The sequence below is a fragment of the Poecilia latipinna genome, unplaced genomic scaffold (assembly GCF_001443285.1).
Source record: "Poecilia latipinna isolate Pla-1442-1.1 unplaced genomic scaffold, P_latipinna-1.0 Scaffold94, whole genome shotgun sequence".
Taxonomy (NCBI): Eukaryota; Metazoa; Chordata; class Actinopteri; order Cyprinodontiformes; family Poeciliidae; genus Poecilia; species Poecilia latipinna.
The window spans coordinates 330,953-349,334 of record NW_015112710.1 but is presented as its reverse complement, the minus strand read 5'-3'; the positions used below and the strand labels follow the sequence as shown (position 1 = coordinate 349,334).

Sequence of the window (18,382 nt, the reverse complement as noted above, 5' to 3'; positions counted from 1 at the left end):
TTTTTTTTTTTTTTTTTTTTTTTTGTAAAACTCATGTCATAATCAAATTCCACCTGCTTGATTCAAGTGGGTGAATGTTTGAATTTTACATCAAAAATAATGATAGCTGAGTTACAATCAGACAGCGAGAGCAAGAAAGGGAAATCAGACTACACAAAAAGGGTAGTGTGATATATGATCTACTGTTGTTGCATTAGAATCAGATTTAATAACCTTTAAAACTATTTAGTTTTGAAAAATATTTTATCTAACAACCTAATTCAGGGCAATTACAATAAAACATTTCAAATGGCATGAAAAAGCTACCCAGTCTGCATGAGAGTGTAGTATTACAGTTAGACAAGGATACAATGCAAAACATAATTCATGCCTTTCCTGGCGTGACTTACGCCAGGATTAATTAATTGCACAGCAAGTATGTATATTTAACCTTTCTGTACCACCTTATTGCTGCAATAGATCAGTATTAGCAAAGCTTAACATTGTGAACCACATGGACTGAGTGAAAAACATTTCTGTTGAAAGTAAGTTAGCAAAGAAAAAATTTAAATTCAAACACCTTACCTGTGACTGCACATACGTAAGGACTCGTCAGTGCAAATTGTAAAAAAAACAAAAAGTCTGGCAGACTTTTAGACATTTTATCGGTATTGATACATAACTAAGATAATATTTATTTTCCTTGTGTTGAAGATGGGAAAATGTATTCGAAAGATATTGCTCAAGCATGAATATAATCCCAGACAGATCTGTATGACAGATCTAATGAGTGTTAAAGATCAACTCACATTAATCAACTGGACACACTGCTCCCAACTGTGTTTTTCTGCATTATCATAGTGTGGACACATTTTTAAATTAAGAGAGGAAAGAAGCGATGTGAAGCCAACTCTGTTAGAGGTTCTCTTTGGTCAGGATCTTTCCATTTGTGTGATGTGAAAACTGAGACTAAACAGCAACTTGTCTGTTCTGCTGCAAATCAAAATTTTACATTTTCCTTTCAGTCACATTTGAATTAAATCTGTTTTTAGATGTGGTCTAAAAAGTAAGCGGCTCCACAGAGCTCCAGCTTGATCACATGATTTTGTCAACTGTGGAGTCTTTGCATCAACCCACAGAACTTGCAGAGGATCTAGAGCTAAGCTTGGTCTGATCCAAAGTTTCCACTGCTAACATAATAGAAGAGGTGTATATACACGGTGGGCCATAAGCTTCCATACATAGAAAAAAATAAACATTTTATATTGGACAACCGTTTTTATTTTTGTGTAATCGCTGCACATCTTGGACCACTTCATGGTTGATTTGCAACATATTAAGTTTTCTGAAACTTGCAAATAAGTTTTGCCACAGTGTTGTGTGTGATGCTCATTCCATGTTTTCTGTTAAAGTTTCGTGCAACCATGCGATCCAGATCCAGACATCAGTATAATTTCAATTCTTTGCTCTTTTCTCAAATGCATCTTCTTGAGCATCTGAAATGTAAAAGAAATATACATTTTACATTCTCATATGTATGGAAGCTTATGGCTGTACAATGTATTTTTATCATGTGAACAGGGCCTATAATGTAATATGCATGAGCAGTTTCAAGAGTTTTTTTTTTTGTTTTTTTTCTTCTTCAAACTGCTGGGCGGAAGAAAGTAAAAAGGATAGAATCAATGTGAAACTCAAGGACAATCAGGAGGTCACATTTAAAAATAAGATTGGATGACAGTCTGCCAACAATGTCACAAAAACTTATGAGTGGATTTTCCACAGCTCAAAAGTTTATCCTTCCCGATAACGCGAAGGAAGCGTAACAATTTTCAAAAACCGTGCATACATTTACACTTGCAAAGCATCACTCTTTTGCCGTTAGGCGGTACACTCCGAGTGCTGCCGAAGCCGACGAAGTCAAATGGAGGCTTAATTACAACGATAAGTTGTTGCCCTGCAGCTTAAAACATCTTATCACTGAACAGCTGGAAAGAATTTTCCATGACGTGATGAATCCATAATTGGGTCCAGGGTGACTGTCAAACAACAAGCCTCCCTGTGGTGTCGTTTTTCATGTCCTCCGGGCATGAGCGATTGAAAGTGGGTTTTGTATTTCTGGTGATTCAGCGCGACCTATGGCACAGTTGCGTGTAAACCTTTAAAACAAATCCTTAACCACAGCTGCTCTTAAAGGTTCACATTTTATTTCTGTTACATCAAATTGCACACTCTAAAGTTCAACATATTGCATTTTATGACTCTCACCACTCAAATTTTAGCTGGCATTGCCACAGAGTGGGAAACTGCCTGGTGCAAAACGGTAAGTACCATCACAGCAAGACAGCAGGCTTTTTGGAAAAATATAGGAATCCTTCCTTCCATGTTGCTCTGCAAAGAGAAAATGGTACTCAGAAAAAAAACAAAAAAAACATTTTATTTATTTATTTTTCTCTGAATCATTTGCTTGTTTTCTGAAGTAGGCAGCCTTGATGGGCCCTGCAGAAAACGGTCATGGAACAAAGTTTGAGGGGGTTATTTGCTGAATAAGTGGTAGTCTTGAGCTGAAAGGTTTCAAAGCAATTGGTGCAATTAGACATACTGAGCGACCAAAGTCCTGCAGCCGCTCTTGTGATAGAAATACGAAGACCAGCATGTCGATTTGTATGGGACACGACGGAAAAGCAAAGGCATGGAAGCATACAGAGCTTTCAAATGAATTATTCTGCAGGCGTCAACATGTTTACTGACAGAAAGAGAGAAACAATGGCAAAAAGAAAGAAAGGAAAAAAAAAATAAAGAAAGGAAGGATAAAGAAAGAAATGAGGGAAAATAAAGAAACAGAGAATGAATGAAAGAAAAGTTTAGGTTGAAAAATCTAAAATAAGTGCACGTCAAGTAAACTGAAACATTATCATTTATTTCAGTAATTTCATTGAAAAAAATTAAAATCACATCCAGTATGCAACAGCCAGCGACAGTTTTAGGTATGCCTGTTCAATTGCTTGGTAAAAGAAAACAGCAAATTAATCAACAAATTTGCAAAAATGCAACCCTTCAAGATGTTGTGTAGAATAATTGCTAAATTACAAACTGGGCATCTGAGCAGAAAACAAATATAAGTGACTTTAAACGTGGCTTGGTTGTGGTCTTATTGCATTTACAGCAGATTAACAGTTTCTGAAAAACTGAGATAAAACAAAAAAAGGAGAAAATATCCTTTAGATGACAGTTTGTGGACAGACCTGCCTACATATCTCAGTGCCACCAAAATTGGACGATAACAGTTTGGAAATGTATTTCCTAACTTTGGAATTAGGTGTCAACCACATGGACATAAAGATCCAAGGTTCTATGATGATTCTTATGGTGCAATGATGAGGGAGGTATTTTCTTGTTACACTTTGGGTTCTTTGTAACAACTGGCTAATGTTTACACACCCCAGGCTACCTGATTAGGTCCATGCCCATCAAAGTATCACCACTGTTTGAGAGAACATGGGGAATCAACAACTTGCCTTGACTCTAATGCACATCCATATGCTTCAAAGAGGTGAACTAAATCTCTTATTTTTAGATTGAAAGTGTTATTATTGGTGAAATGTTTAACCATCAGTAAGGCACTGATGTGTGTTATTGCCTCCAAAAACTTTTAAGACGCAAATTTCAACTTGGATCTAAAATAAAATGACTGTAACACCAACATATTGCTGATTGATTTATCAATGTGCTGCAGAAGGAAAATGATTCAAAACCAGAATTAAACAGAACTATTTGCTAACAAAAACAAAGAAAAACAAAACAAAGAGTTCCAATTTTAGATTTAATTGTGAATTTTTCTGGAAATAAAAGAGCTTTCCGTCTCACGGTCGATCACAAGATTATCTTCCAAAACAGACATTTATACATCATAACAGTTTTATGTATGCTGCTGTGTTATTAGAGAAAAAGAAAACCACTTATTTTGATTAAAAGGTAGAAGAAATGTTGACCTTGTGATGGTATTGTTCCAGTAGAGTGTGCAGACTTACCCTCACATAACTTATTAAAACTCTTCATCAAAGAATGAATTATTGTCTGAATGAATTCAAAGCACTGCCTGGTTTACATGTTCCAGTATTTTGACTTAACTTGCAAAATTCACAGCATAAACGGACAGGCATCTAAAAAAATTATTGCAAAATTACGGATGTTTTTACTGGTAACTTGGACTGTGCCATCCCAGCACTGGAACATGCTTTGATCCGTTGTAGATATGGCTGTGATATTAGGGTCCTGCTGCAAAGTGAACATCGCCCCCAGCCTCCAGTATTTTGTAGCCTCTGTGAAGTTTTCTTCCAGGGTTGCCTTGTATTTACATCCACCCATCATCCCATCCCCCTCCGGCCTGAGGATGATGCTACTATTGCCACTGATAACCATAAAGATATTTAAATTTCAAGCTTTATCTGACTTGAACACATCCTTCAGTATTTGCAGTGTCCCTTTGTGGCAAAACCACAAACTGGCTTGTCTTTCAACGATGACTTTCTTCTTGACAGTTTTCCACGAAGGCCAAATTCACAGCATTCACTCTGTCAACAGATTCTGCATCTGAAGCTGTGGATCTCTGCAGCTCCTCCAGAGCTACAGTGGCTCTATTTAATGTTTCTCTTATTAATACTCTCCTTGTCAAACCTCAAACTCAATCAAAGGGAACTTTTCTGTTTTACTTTTCTCCAGTGTCTTTTTTGTGGCCCGCTGTCTGCTCACTGCTCACATGAAGCCGGACTTTTCATGGTGCCTCCATCCCGACCCTTTGGCCGGCATCCAGATTCCTGCTGGCATCACGTTGCTGGCGGTTCATGTTTTCCTGCGGCCGCTAAGCCAGGAGACAGAACCTTTGGGCTCATAGCTGCGTTTGGAGTTGAGCCAGTGCAGAGAGTCAGTTTTTCTGATGCTCCTATCCTGTCCTGTTTTTGACTCATGTCTCCTGCTTTATTTCTAAAGCTGTAAAGCTTTACATAAAGAGCTGCCTTGATTCTGTTTTTTAAGAGATAAACATTTACTGAAGTTTTTTTTTTCTTTCATGTTTCTTGTGATAATATTTCACTCCCTTTCCAGTCGTTAACAGGAATGACCCCCATGTGGCATCAGTGCAGGGAAAAAAAAGCACATTACACATCATGCAATAAGAAAAGAAAGAGCATATCTTCAACAGGAAAATCCAAGCAAAGACTGCTTTTATCTTCACTACAAACATTTCTGGGCATTATTTTGATAAATTGCACCTTATGCTCTGATTACATCTACTGATTTGTTGCTCGGGAAGTGTAGCCTCCTACCAGGAGATTTCAAATTTCCTCATCTCTAGCAGGGGGCCTCAGAGCCACCCTCACAACACCTGCACTGTGTTCCTGTTAGGATCAGAATGCAAAGCTATTACACACTGGAGGGTTTGTCTCAATCACACAGAATGGCTATGAATTTTAAATGTGGGATTAGAGCCCACGGAGGAGCGGACGCATGGGAGACACACAGTCAGTTGAGTGCTAATTTGATTTTTTTTTTTTTTACAAACTGCTCCTACAACACATTGTTAGCAGGGAAGATCCATTGCTTGTGCTTTAGTTTGCCAATCGTTTTCTTGATTCAGAGATTCAGACCACAACAGGAACAGGCTGATTCACCAAAAGGAAATCATTTGATCAGAATGTAAGACCTTGACTGAACTCAGCAGAACAGCTTTTTAGCACCTAATGTCTTCTTCAAATCCAGTGCTTAGATTTGTTTGGCTCATCTGTTTTCCGTCTTTAGTTTCCGTGAGCCACGTTGCTTTCTATCGGTGTTAGAGTGATTTGGGTTTCTTCAGCGGTAATAAATATTATTCCTTTGTTGTTTCAGGTGGAGATATGGAAGACTCATCTCCGTATGAACCTGTAGCCCCCAACCGGCAACCCGACGTGTTTGGCTTGGCTTCCATCTCTTCAGGTATCCCTCCTTTGATCTAAACTGAGATCAGCACTGAGCTCATCTTGCCCTTCTGCACTTTCAAAAGAGGGTGTAAAAGAGCTTATTACAAGGAACAAAATGTAGAGACTTTCTTCCAAACCTGCTATCTAGTTAATTTAAAAGCGATTTTCCGCTTTTCACAGTTTTGATTATATTTTCTGAAATGGTGTGTGGTTTTCAGCTTAAATATTGTTCTCAATATTTTTTTACTAATATAAATGGGAAAATTGTTGCATTCATTTAGTGAAGCCCCCTTGAATTCAATATTGATAAGTAAGATAATGTGCCACTGTGTGTCACTTAATCTTGATAATCATTCAGATGTTTTGCGAATGCTTCAGATGTTTGTTAGGATACATTAGTGAACAAACAGAAGACCATGAAGACCAAGGTCAGGGATAAATGTCTTGACAAGTTAAAAGTCATTTCTCAAGCATTGATCATTTAATTGAGCACTGTTCATGTGTCACTGGAAAATGAAACAACTGCAGAACTTTGAAGAAATTTATTTTATAAATTTCATTTATGAGAAACTGAGACAATCAGAGAAGCAACTAAATGGGGCCGTGGTGACTGTGGAGAGTTCTCAGAGAACTACAACTCGGGTGATAAGTATCTGTTGACAAAACAACTCTATATGGAAAAAAGCAAGAAGAAAGCCGACCTCATAGGAAAGCAATACAAATTCCCGCTTACAGTTTGCCACAAGACACACACAGTACAGAGCAAGCATTGGGAATAAGGTGCCCAGATCACATCAGATAGTAAGTACATTTTTTGGCCCAGATGCAAAATGCAATGTGTGGAGGAAAACAACAAGTGCAGGTCATTCTAAACACCCATCTCCACAGTTAAACATGATGGTGGCACAATCATGTTAGAAGGAAAAGTGGGCTGTATATAGTTTTAATTCAAGTTGGCTTTCAGATTACTAATTACAAAAAAAATGTGGAAAACAATGTGTCCTTCTACTTTCTATCCATACTTTGAGTTGGCCTGTCATCCCAATAAGATGCATTGAAGTTGCAACCTGACAAAGTGTTCGAAAGTTCAAGAGAGCTTTGCACTGTCGTCAAAATCAGCTACTCTTTGCTTTGCAAGGGGCTTATTGCTTCATCTGTCCTTTCATACACTCTGGTTGTTGGATATTTATACCGCACAGTCAGTTTTGTGTTCACCACACTGCATTTTTCCTAACCATTGATTTTGCTTCTACTGTGATTTCTTCTTTGCTTTACTAATTAAACAGCTCAGAGTTATAGCCAGCTATTTAATCTGTTGGTTACCATTGCCAGGGTGTAACAAATCAATACAGCTACCCACATTTTTAAACCACAGCTACAATAGGTAGTGCACCACAGGGCCATATAATGGATGTGACTGGACAATGAAATATCTAAATCTTGAGTTCAACTGCGCAAGATTATTTGCCTTTGTCATGTTCTCACAGAAATTTCCACTGGGTGCTCTATTTCGTTTTCCAAATCCACAAACGCCAACTGCAGTGTATTTCTTTTTTTCTTTCTTTTTTTTTTTTTTTTGTCAAATGTAGCACTACTTATTGCATATTTTCTGATATCTCATAAAAAACCACAATCTCTTTGGGAGAGAAAAAAAAGCATATTTTGAAAAATTGACTATAAAAATGTGAACAAATAAAGCAGATCATGTTAGCGTCATTAGTTTTGAAAGAAGATGATGTAGCCCAACATTTTAAAAAAAGTGTGTTACATCCTTATTGAGATTTTCAGCTAACAAGCACTCAAAAATAAAGTCAAATGTGTTCTAAGTGCAGTTTGTTATGATAAAGTTCGTAATGTAGAAGCAAAAATATGTGTGCCAGGGTGAGAAGAAGTAATGCAGTAGGATGTATCTAGACATAACAAGATACAACAGGGGACTCATTACTGTATCCATTTTACTTCAGCTGTTTCTCCCGTTCTCTCGGAGGTGAAGTATTGAATTCGCTCTCCAAAAATCTTTTTAGCCTCAAGCTTTGCTCATTATTTACCATTTCTGTGGGCAGCATAATTGATTGTGGCACTGAGAGTAAACCACGGGCAAACAAAATAAGTAATTACACACTCATTTTATGCAGTTCTCACTACATTTGCCATGGCACTGGGAAACATTCATATTCAAGTTTGCAGACGTTACTGTAGGATAGCAGGGGGAATACGTGATATCTGATTGGTTGATGAGGCCGGTGCAACGTGAGCTTTCAGAGAGCAGGAGAAAATTGAAAAGTAATCTCTGCTCTGATTTTGTCTGAAAATGAAAATAGGGTTTGGAAGGTTGAGCAGAAAAGAAAAGAAATTATATAATATATTGTAATGTGCACTCTCTCTAATTTGGAAACAAATGAAACATAACAACACATTGTTTCTCCTTTTAATACTACAAGGCAGCCAAAGCCCCTTGGTTTTGTTTTCCTTGAAATGCAGTCGCGGGTTTTAAGTAGTCTCTATTTAAAAGGAAGGAACATAGTGATCCTTGTGGGGTCTGTCATATTGAATGAGGACAGTGTTTACATTCAGTTTTTTCAATGATTCAAAACTTTCTGGTATTAACACATAGATAAAATTCTCTGTGGCTCGTACTCCTCCATCAGCAGTGTTTCAGCTGGTGAATGCTCAGCTCAGCTCATCTTTACATTCTGGATGGTCTTAGTACAAAATGTGAGCCTTTTTCTAATTATTCCCGAAATGAGATGACAATAGAGTGGGAGTTCTTCATCAGAAACTGCCACTGGCTTGATGGATTTCACTTCTGAGTATCAACTATTTATCCATTCGGGGCCTGTGAGTCTGCCACATCAGCCCCTACCTCTGCTAAAAATGATCGACAAGCAGATAGACTTATGATGGGTCCGCTCAGCCCAAACATGACTGCATGTTCGATCCGAGACATGATAGTAATTACAGCATTGATACCAAGGCGAGTGTTAGGCACCGGCACCCACTTCAGCTCCACACAAGTCACAAAACGAAGTCCTCCACTCTGTTTGTGTGCTTAGTGTGTCTAATGTAAATAGCAGTGGATTTGTATGTCAGGTGTCTGGTGGCTGTGCTGGTGTGTCACAGAAACTTCAAAAGGGAATATAAGTAGATTTGAGTTCTGGAAATAATCATGATCCTCAGCACTGCTTGTTACTTTTACCGTCCATCAGGCACCATATTCTGGCTCAAATATAGAAGACCGAACTACTTGCTGCACGAACGATTTCTCCATCAGAGCTATAATGTTCAGAGAAAAAGTTTGCCTGACTTGGGGGTAAAAAAAAAAAAAAGCTTTAAAAATTCACTTAAGAATCTGCTTAAAGTGGTTGGTTTGGCCGAATACTTACTAAAGCCAACAAATCAAGCTTAAACTCTGAACTTTGTGTAAGCCCTGTCTACAGTTCTTATTGACTTTTACTTTGTGCCCTTATGACTCCTCTGGACATTAGGTGACCTGGATGTCCTCTACCTAGAAGCCCGTAGTTGTTGTTTTTAGCAGACTTTTCTAAAATGTTGTATTTTGGCAAAACTCCCAATGTTTACCACCTTGTCAGGATACACAAACTGAACTTGGAGTTATTAATATTAATAACAACAAAGACAACTTTGCCCCTGTTTTGTTTCTGTGCTTCTGGGCACTAACACAATAAACCACACTTCAGACCTGGAGCCAATCCCAAAATGCTGCAAAAGAGTGAAAAAAAAATTCTGGCTTGGGACTTTTTGTTTAACAGTCGACTCACAGTGTGTTTTGCTTTTAAACTGATCTTTCCAGTAAGCTATTTAATTTGCTTGGCCGCAGTCCTGATTGATACTTTATTATCATTAGTATTATTATTAGAGGTACCAGTAGTACTAGTAGTAGTATTACTTTCGAATGAACCATAAACACATGTGAAGAAGCTACAAAAGGCTGTCAGAGCCAAGTCTCCCCCTCAATCTTTGACAATCACATGCAGATCTAGGCTGAATAAAATGTAATTGTTTACTTTGTTTTTCTTAGCCCTACCCTGGTTTTTTTTTTTTTTTCATGCCTGGTGGTGAACAATGAAATTGTTTCTCTGATGAAGGAGGAGGGAAACGAGCTATGGCTTCCTGCATTTTAAAACTGATATCTTTGTGTTAGGAGCTCATTTGCAACTATACCAATTGTCTCAATTAAAATACCTTTGCTTGCACAAAAACATTGTAATGGCAATTTAATGTGTTCTAATGAACCATGTTGTTAAGTAATCCTAACAGATATAAAACACAGTAAACAGAGCAACAGAAAGCAGAGGCATGTAGGGTCTTGATACCCCACACTCCTTCAATTGTGCCCATTTTTTTTTAATCACACTTGGTGGAGTAACAAAGAGGAAGGATGGGTGTTCATCTGTGTGAAACAGTGAAAAAATAAAGGAAAGCAAAAAGAACAGCTTGAATCTGTAACTTGGTTCAAGACCTTTTGTTTGTAAAAACCACAACACAGTTAGGATCCTTTCAACAAGGGCAGAAACAAGAAAAAAACAAAAGAGTTGCTTTATCTTTCCTTAAAAATAACAAACTCAGAAAAAATGATGTATCTAGTTGGAATAATTTTTATCTTTTCACATTTGGAATTAAGCTGCTGATCTTTCTTCAGTAAAAGTGAGGTAGTATGAAGACGTATACTGACTAGGGGCGAAATGATAAACAAGCTTGGGCTTTCTGCAATAACAGAGAGCTCTAATGCCAGTTGCACATTATTGGACTATTATCAACATTATGATCTTAGATATTCCAGCCCACACTAGATTTGTTAGGTTTTAACATTCACCAAAGTTTAATATTTTGTCTGTCTCTGTATTTTCGATAGTCACTCAAGAACTACTTCTTGCATACCTCAAAACAAGAGAAAGAACAAAATGCAGAATATCAAGTCTAAAGCATTCACCTTCATGTCTGAATTTCATAGTATTTCATGAGACAGACTTTACTTCATTTGGTGACATTTTGATATCACAAGATCTTGTTACACCTCTTTACAGACATCTCTGTGCCTGATTATTGATTCAACGGTTTGCACTGCAGAGGCATATTGAAGCTGCATGTGCTTACAAGAAAGAAACTGGTCACAGTTCATGATAAATCAGCTTATATGAATCAACTTATATGCTTCTTGAATTAAATGGCAACAGACACCTTTTGGTGAGGGGTCTGCAACCTGTGGCTCAGGTCTTTTCCACAATGTCACGTGATAAGTTTCGCTAGGCCCCATGAGGGGGAAAGGAGGGCTGATGTATGGGTCCCATATGGGTTTGTCCGCGGATTCCACAATGGCCCCACATGGGATTTCCCATATAGGGCCATAGGCCACATGGGCCCTACATGGGCCCTAAATGGACAAACCCATGTGGGCCACCACCATATAGGACCCATGTAGGGCCAATGTGGGCTGTGGCCCTACATGGGCAAACCCATATGGGACCGATATGGTCTGCCCTCCTTTTCCCCACATGGGGCCCACCTAGGCATGCTGGCAGGGAAATTATCTAAAAACTAACTAAATGTCTTTAAATGTAGATAGAATAACAAATGCAGCTTTTTTTTCCGGAAGTTTTTTCCTGCAATATTTGCATTGCATTTCTACAGAGAATGAGTCTGAAAGTACCAGTTATGTTTTCTTTTTCATTAAGCTGGTAACTATATGAATATTCAACATCATTTACCATCCTACAGGGAAAAAAAATCCATCGTCTTTAGCTAAATTTTGTTTATCTTTATTTTAAATAATAAAAATAGAGAGTAGATATTGATCTAATTCTAATTTGAATTTATTTCATGAGGTACAGTGCATATTAATCAATATGAGTATTTTTAAACAACCATGTAAATGTGCTAAATTTTGCCACAAGGGCTAATTTTCATCTGTAATCCCCTGGCAGGTTGATGGTTAAAAAAAAACAAAAAAACAACAACTGACACACATGGATGAACACACATGGCAACATTGTTGTAAATGATATCTAAACTTATAAACATTCTTAGTTACATGCACAGTTCTATGCAAGTTTTTTTATTTGGCTAGGCTGAGAGCAGAGGTTGCTCTTTATGCTGTAAAGGTTGCAAACAGACAACTGTTTTAGGTGCCGGACTTTAGGGTGCAGGGAGTATAAGGATAGCAGTGGAAAGTGAGATCTCATAAATTTATCTTTGAAATAATAGAAAATCTAAAACCAAAAGCATATTTTTGTTCTGCTTTTCTTTTTTTCTTTTTCTTTCCTTCTGTCCTTCAAGTAGATTTCACACTCACTAGTAATGCATGAGTTTACTGGAGCATGGAGTTCTGTGCATAAACAACCTGCAGTGACTGGGGTTTCAAGCCCCACTTAAAACAACAGAAATACTTCCAGAAATACTGCATGGTTGTCTAATATTAAAAAAAAAAAAAAAAAGAAATCCTAAAAGAACCTGGCAAAAATGTCTGAGTGTGACAGTGGACATCTCCAGATCGGTTGTATTGTTCAACGATATCAACAAAGTCTTGGTTGTATTCAGGAAGCAAGGGAATACAGTGAAAAGTGGGGATGAATCATTCTTCAGAATTTAACCTTTATCAAAGGTTAAATAAGTGGCGTTTTTCTACAAAAAGATGCAGAGATATTATTTATAATGATTGCAACACGGTATTTTGCAGTGTGTTCTGTTTTCTTGGATCGGTACTGAGCTGATTAACTTATCGAGAGAAAAGGGCAGCAGAAAATCCTCCATTCAGGGTTTCCTCCTGGAATTAGGTTTAACATCCTTTAGTTAGACCCTCCACCTCTCCGCTCTAAGCCCCTCACCTCTCAGCAGAGTATGTCCGCCGTCCAATTAAATCTAGAAAGCTGCTTGTAGCACAGCTGCGGAGATGGAACAGTGCACCAGCTCTGCTAAGTATGCTGCTGCAAATGTTTGACATTTTCACGCCATTGTCATAACAATTCTTGTTACTTAGGCAAACACTAGCAGGTTTTTTTTTTGTTTGCATATGTACATTGAGGTTTCCAAGCGCTTTGGGGTGCAAGAGTAGCTTTGCATGGATTTGTGCAAGATTAGTTTTGTGTATGCCTGCAGCTGTCCCCATGTGTGTTCATATTGCTTTTGCTAATATGCTTCATTATCCTGTGTGCATTTCCTAATCAGTTCACTCTTAGTAAAGCCTTAGCTTGTCCCTCAGTGGATTTGTAATGAGACTTGCCTCTTCTCCCCTTGCAGTAGTCAGCATTTTACAGAGAAAGTCAGCGTCAGAGCGCAGAATGTGTTGTTTCAGTTGACTTGAATCCTGATAATGAACAGTAGAACTGATCATTAAAGCAATATTGCACAGGCAAACCTTTAAATACGCATCTTGTTAAGCTGTCTCAAAGCTTTTTGTATTGTCATCAGCGTTGAGAGAGCTGAATAAAGAGTGCCAACGAGGAATGCCACAAAGGCAAATTAGAAATTCTCATAAACATTTCAGAATATACACCCGTGTTTGTTGTGACTCACAGCTTCTCTGGGAGCCCAGTGTTATCTGAGGAGTTCTCTATGTAAAAATATTTAGCTTTTGCACAATGTCCGTGACTTCTTGCAGCCTCTCGATCTCAAACTGCTTCGATTTGCTGCATTTATTTCATATTCAGTTGTAAAATGTAGCTGATCTCTGAGAAACCCAGCGTTTGTCTGAACTCCACTGCCCTGCCTTTTATGAAATCCACTCACATAACCCGCTCGGTAAAGCTTAAAGAGATGATTTTGTAGATTCAGTGCGGCTCCTTTTCCTCCCCTCTGGAAATCCCTACTGCGACAGAGTATATAGCGCTAATGACTGATGAGGCCTTTGACACGGAAATGCTTGACACACTCCTCGGGGTCCGGACTAAAGACTTTCCTAACAAGCTCTCGCACGCTCACCCTGGGCTGTATTAAATTCAGACTTTGGCACCTTTCCTAATTACTGAGAACATACCAGGAGTCAACCTCATACTCCTAACCCAGCCTGAACCCCCCCACCCCCAAGCTCTATATACCCTCAAACTCCCCCAGTCTTTCTGCAGTGCAGCGTCCCTCGAGTACGGGATGATATATGAAATGCTGAATTCAAATTAGGCTGACAGAGAGCAATTACTTAAGAAAGAAGATCCCTTACTCTTTAGGAATTAAAGTATCCAAATCCTAATACAAAGTGCATGGCCCATTTCATCAGCTTTTTTTTCTGTTCTTACAAGCTCTTATTTTTTTTTTTTTTACTTTTTGCTCAGTTTCATTTTGACTATGCCCTTCTTTTGCACCAGAACACGGCCTGCTTCTCACCATCCGGCTCTCTGACTAACCACTTTTTTCCTTCTCACCTCATTGTCTTGACTTCTCTCCCATTGTTTGCCAAAATCAGTATCACCACTAGAGAACTCTGATTTACGATCCACAAAGAGTCACTACATTTATTATGGATAAAGTGTTCATGGGAGTTTCAAGTTCACCTCCTAAACATTTTGAAATATGTTGTCAGCTCCAACATGAACTGGTTCTCATTCATCATGTTTAATAAGAGGTCATATTTCACCATTATCACTGGGGGAGAATGCTAGAAGAGACAGTAGAAGAAAACTAATCACTTTGATCGTGTTTTTTTGCATTTGAAGGACTTTGATTTGTAAGAATTTAGTATATTTTGACAACCTTGGTAACAAGACTGTTCTAATATTTACAAGACTTTTGGTATATATTGATCCCACATCCAATATTCACTTAGTATATCCTTCCAGTTTTCTAGCCTTTCCCTTTGTCAGCTTTACTTACTTGTTCTGTGGAACTGCTATGTTTATAGATAGGTATATTGTTATGCTGAGAGCAGTTGATTGCACCGCTGATGAGTTGCGTTAATTATTTTGTGCACTGTGCATTTTTTTTCTTCCTCAACTAGGTTCCATTAATTGAAAGCTCTCCAGCTTGTCTGTGTGAGTGGCCATTTAATCTGTTTGTATCCTCTCACTTCATCCTTCGATCATGATCAGCTACAGTAATCAACCGGCACAAGTCTTCGCTCTGCTCTTAAAGCTTTTTCCATTTTTATACGTCTCATCTCGTCGGCTTATCAGCCCGCTTTCTCCGAACATTACTGCACAACGTGTTTTCTGAAAATCTGCGTTGTGATGCACTCGGAAAATCAATTATAACTCTGTAACACAATACTAAATGTTTCCCCTCTCGGCTCCACCTCTTTGCCTCCTTCCTCTTCGCCTCCTGCACTTGCATGCTTTCCTATTAGAGTGTAACAACATTAGAGCCATCAAGTGGGCTTTATGTCTTATGCCCGCCCTAGGACATCTTTTTGGTTCCAGCACCAGATTCCATCTTTGCTTCCCAATCAAAGGTAGTAAAAACCCATCCATTGCTGCAGCCTCCATTGCAGACTCTGCTCGGCCTGGTCAGATAAATCGTAGGAGCTCATCCTTCTCCTATTTTCTTTTCATCTCAGACCCCCCCAGTGGCCCACATTATAGCTGCAGATGGCCAGGGGAGATTTAGAAGCTGCAATCCATCAATGTAATGCAGCCTGGACTACTGGACAGTCGCCCTGTGAACGTTTCCACCAGCTGGACCGTATTGCTCTCCTCTGGCCCTGCTTGAGCTCGGCCCACTTAACTAAAACTTGGGCCGTACTTCGGCCTCATTGTAGACCGTGGTTAAAATTAGTTCTTTTTTTTTCAGCTATTGGTGTAACAGTATAGGAACTAATTTGTTCCTGTCTGAAATTACTGATTAATTCTCATGCAAGGGTCCAACTGTATGAAACATGCATATGGGCAGAATAATTAGTGTAGGGTCGTCAGTGGAGCTTTTTGATTGACTGCTGGCATGGGAATACATCAAAACCCTCCTTAGCTGCTGTTTTTTATGTTACTAGATAGAATATCTCAAGCTGTAAAAAATCACTTCAGACTTGATCCGTCAGTTGTTTCCTTATTTTAAACTAGTGATGATGAAATGCAGTGAAAGTTACTTATTTAGCGCAATAGTCCTTAAATTTATGGGCAAATTGGAAGCTGCAAATAAAACCTACATTTTAGCATCATTAGTCACCATATTTTCTTACATAATGCAAAATACAGGAGCAATACTTTACCTTGACTGTAAGTAATAGAAAACTCTTTTGAGACACATTTGGCAATTAACTTATTCACTTAACAACTCCTACTGTTCCCAAAAGCCATGGCAGTGAGTCATATCTCCATATTAAAACTATGACTTGATATCCTTTCATTGCAAATCTGGGAATGTATGACTTAAGTTGTGAATGTGCCACATGTTTAAAAAAAAAATCCATGCCAAATTTAGAGATTGTTTATGTAAATTTATGTCAGCTTGAACCAGCAAATATATAATTCAGTGCTTGGCAATTATTGGTCCATATTAGTGCAAAAGACTACGTTTGATAGCCAATAACTTTAAACAATTTTATTATAGGGCAAACTAATTATTAAAATAATGTTACTTTTATGAATCTGAGCTGATTAACTGCTGACCTGCTAAGCAGAACATAAAGTGTTACGAGATCTGGACCAGCATGTAAAACCATTTAAACAGCCAGTGTTGTTAATGTCTTCTTCATAATTACACTCAGGAAGATGGAGATTCTCCTGTATTCAGCATTTTTTTTTTTATGGAAAGCAATATCTGGCTTTTGATTTCAAAGACATCTAATTATGTAGTTATGTCAGAATGTAAAACTTCATTCTGCTTTGGGAAACCAGAGACCCCAAAGTCATAATAACAGGCCGTAGTGAATCACTGCTCTGGAGTACTGCAGGGGAGATTGGTCTGCCTTGGATCAGCTGGTGGAACATGGCCTAAAAACGGTAATACATTTTATGCCTGTGCAGTTCTGCACAATATTGCGTTGCATAGTCAGATTTCCTTTGGTGCTCTGAGACGTAATGACGGCAACACGACCCCCTTCAGCATTACCCATATTTTCTGCAACATTTGTAGAAAATGTATTTGCGTGGAAAAACCTCAGTTTAGGTTTTGTGTTCTAAAATATTTGTGAGACTATCGCCCTTTTTGCTCCTTCACTGCAGGTTGTTGAATTCACATGAAGATTGTTTGTTTTCCGACAGTAAACTTATCAAGACTCCACATGCTGAGATTGGCCACGATTTCCACAGCTTCATTGATCACATGTGAATCTACTCCCGTTTTCATAAATGAAGTCCACTGTGTTTGAAATATGCTCAAATGTCGCAAAAGTAAAAGGTACTTAAATAATACTCAGAATATGTTGAGTTTAAACTGACTCTCTGTCTGGTAGTGTTGGGACAGATGAGGATACTGTGATCTAAAAAGAGTCAAATAAAATGTAACATTTGAACAAAAAAGCTCATGACAAAACACTTAGCACCCGTCCATTTATCAGAGTTCTTACTAAATTAATCTTAAGACATCTTCATAATAGCAACACTGAAAGGGAAGGTCATTTAAATGTGCTTCCTTCCCTCTAGGATGATTTTCTGGAATTTTGTTAGTCTTATGGGACTGCGAGTTTTGTTTTCCTGAAACCACAAAATCATTAATTTTGCTTATTTATTTTTATCCCCCCTTTTGGGGTTTTACGAGCTCTCTCCCCCAATTTCAAGGATTGATAACGTGTAACGTAACATGGGAGGACAATCCTGTGCATCTTCCAAAGCCCCTTTAAAAAAAAAAAAGGCACAAAAAAAAGATTGTCCTCTTCCTGCTCCAGGCTGTCTGATAGACATGGAAGGAGATTGGTTCTGTTGAATAAGAGATGAGTCTCTCAGAGTGTCACCGTGCCGCCACGACCTCTGAAATATCATTATCTACAGTGGAAAGAAGGTTAACTTCTCTAATATAGCCAGAGGGGTGCCACCAGTGAACATAAAGCTGCTTTATTACAAGTATATTTCATGAGAAAAGTTTTTTCTCTTATTACCAAAATGGTACAGCATCTGAGAACGTTCAAACAAGTTTAATAACATGACATTTTTTTTTTCTCAGCTATGATAAACAGCTGGATGGGTCATTTTAGGGGTTTTGTTGTCACTCAAAAATAAAAATAAATGTGCAACTGGATGGCACTGATGAACAAAACTCTTTTCCTGTAGCAGCATCGTCTCCATGACCTCAGCGGATCCCAGGATTGTGCGACGCAGTTTCTCTTTCTCCACCAACATATCCAAGGCCTTCTGTTTTCACCTTACCTCCGGAAGACGAACGAATAATGAGACAACGTTTCTCGTTTGCTCCATTAAGTCAAAAGACTGAAAGATACATTGAAATAATATTTGTAACAATATGACAACGTGGTAATCACCTGGTATTATGGTAATCACGTCAGCTGTCAACGGGTTAATGAAGAATTCATCAACATGTAATCTGAAATCATATCTTAATTTACTTATATTTGACTC

General features: G+C 38.3%; 1 protein-coding gene across 1 annotated transcript in view; it reads left to right on the top strand.

The window, feature by feature from the left end:
• LOC106941774 (GDNF family receptor alpha-2-like) overlaps positions 1-18,382 on the top strand; it is a 71,724-nt gene that overhangs the window by 15,519 nt on the left and 37,823 nt on the right. Inside the window, exon 3 of the mRNA XM_015024891.1 lies at positions 5,860-5,946. Coding sequence (XP_014880377.1) covers positions 5,860-5,946 — 87 coding nt within the window. The remainder of the gene's footprint in view (positions 1-5,859; positions 5,947-18,382) is intronic.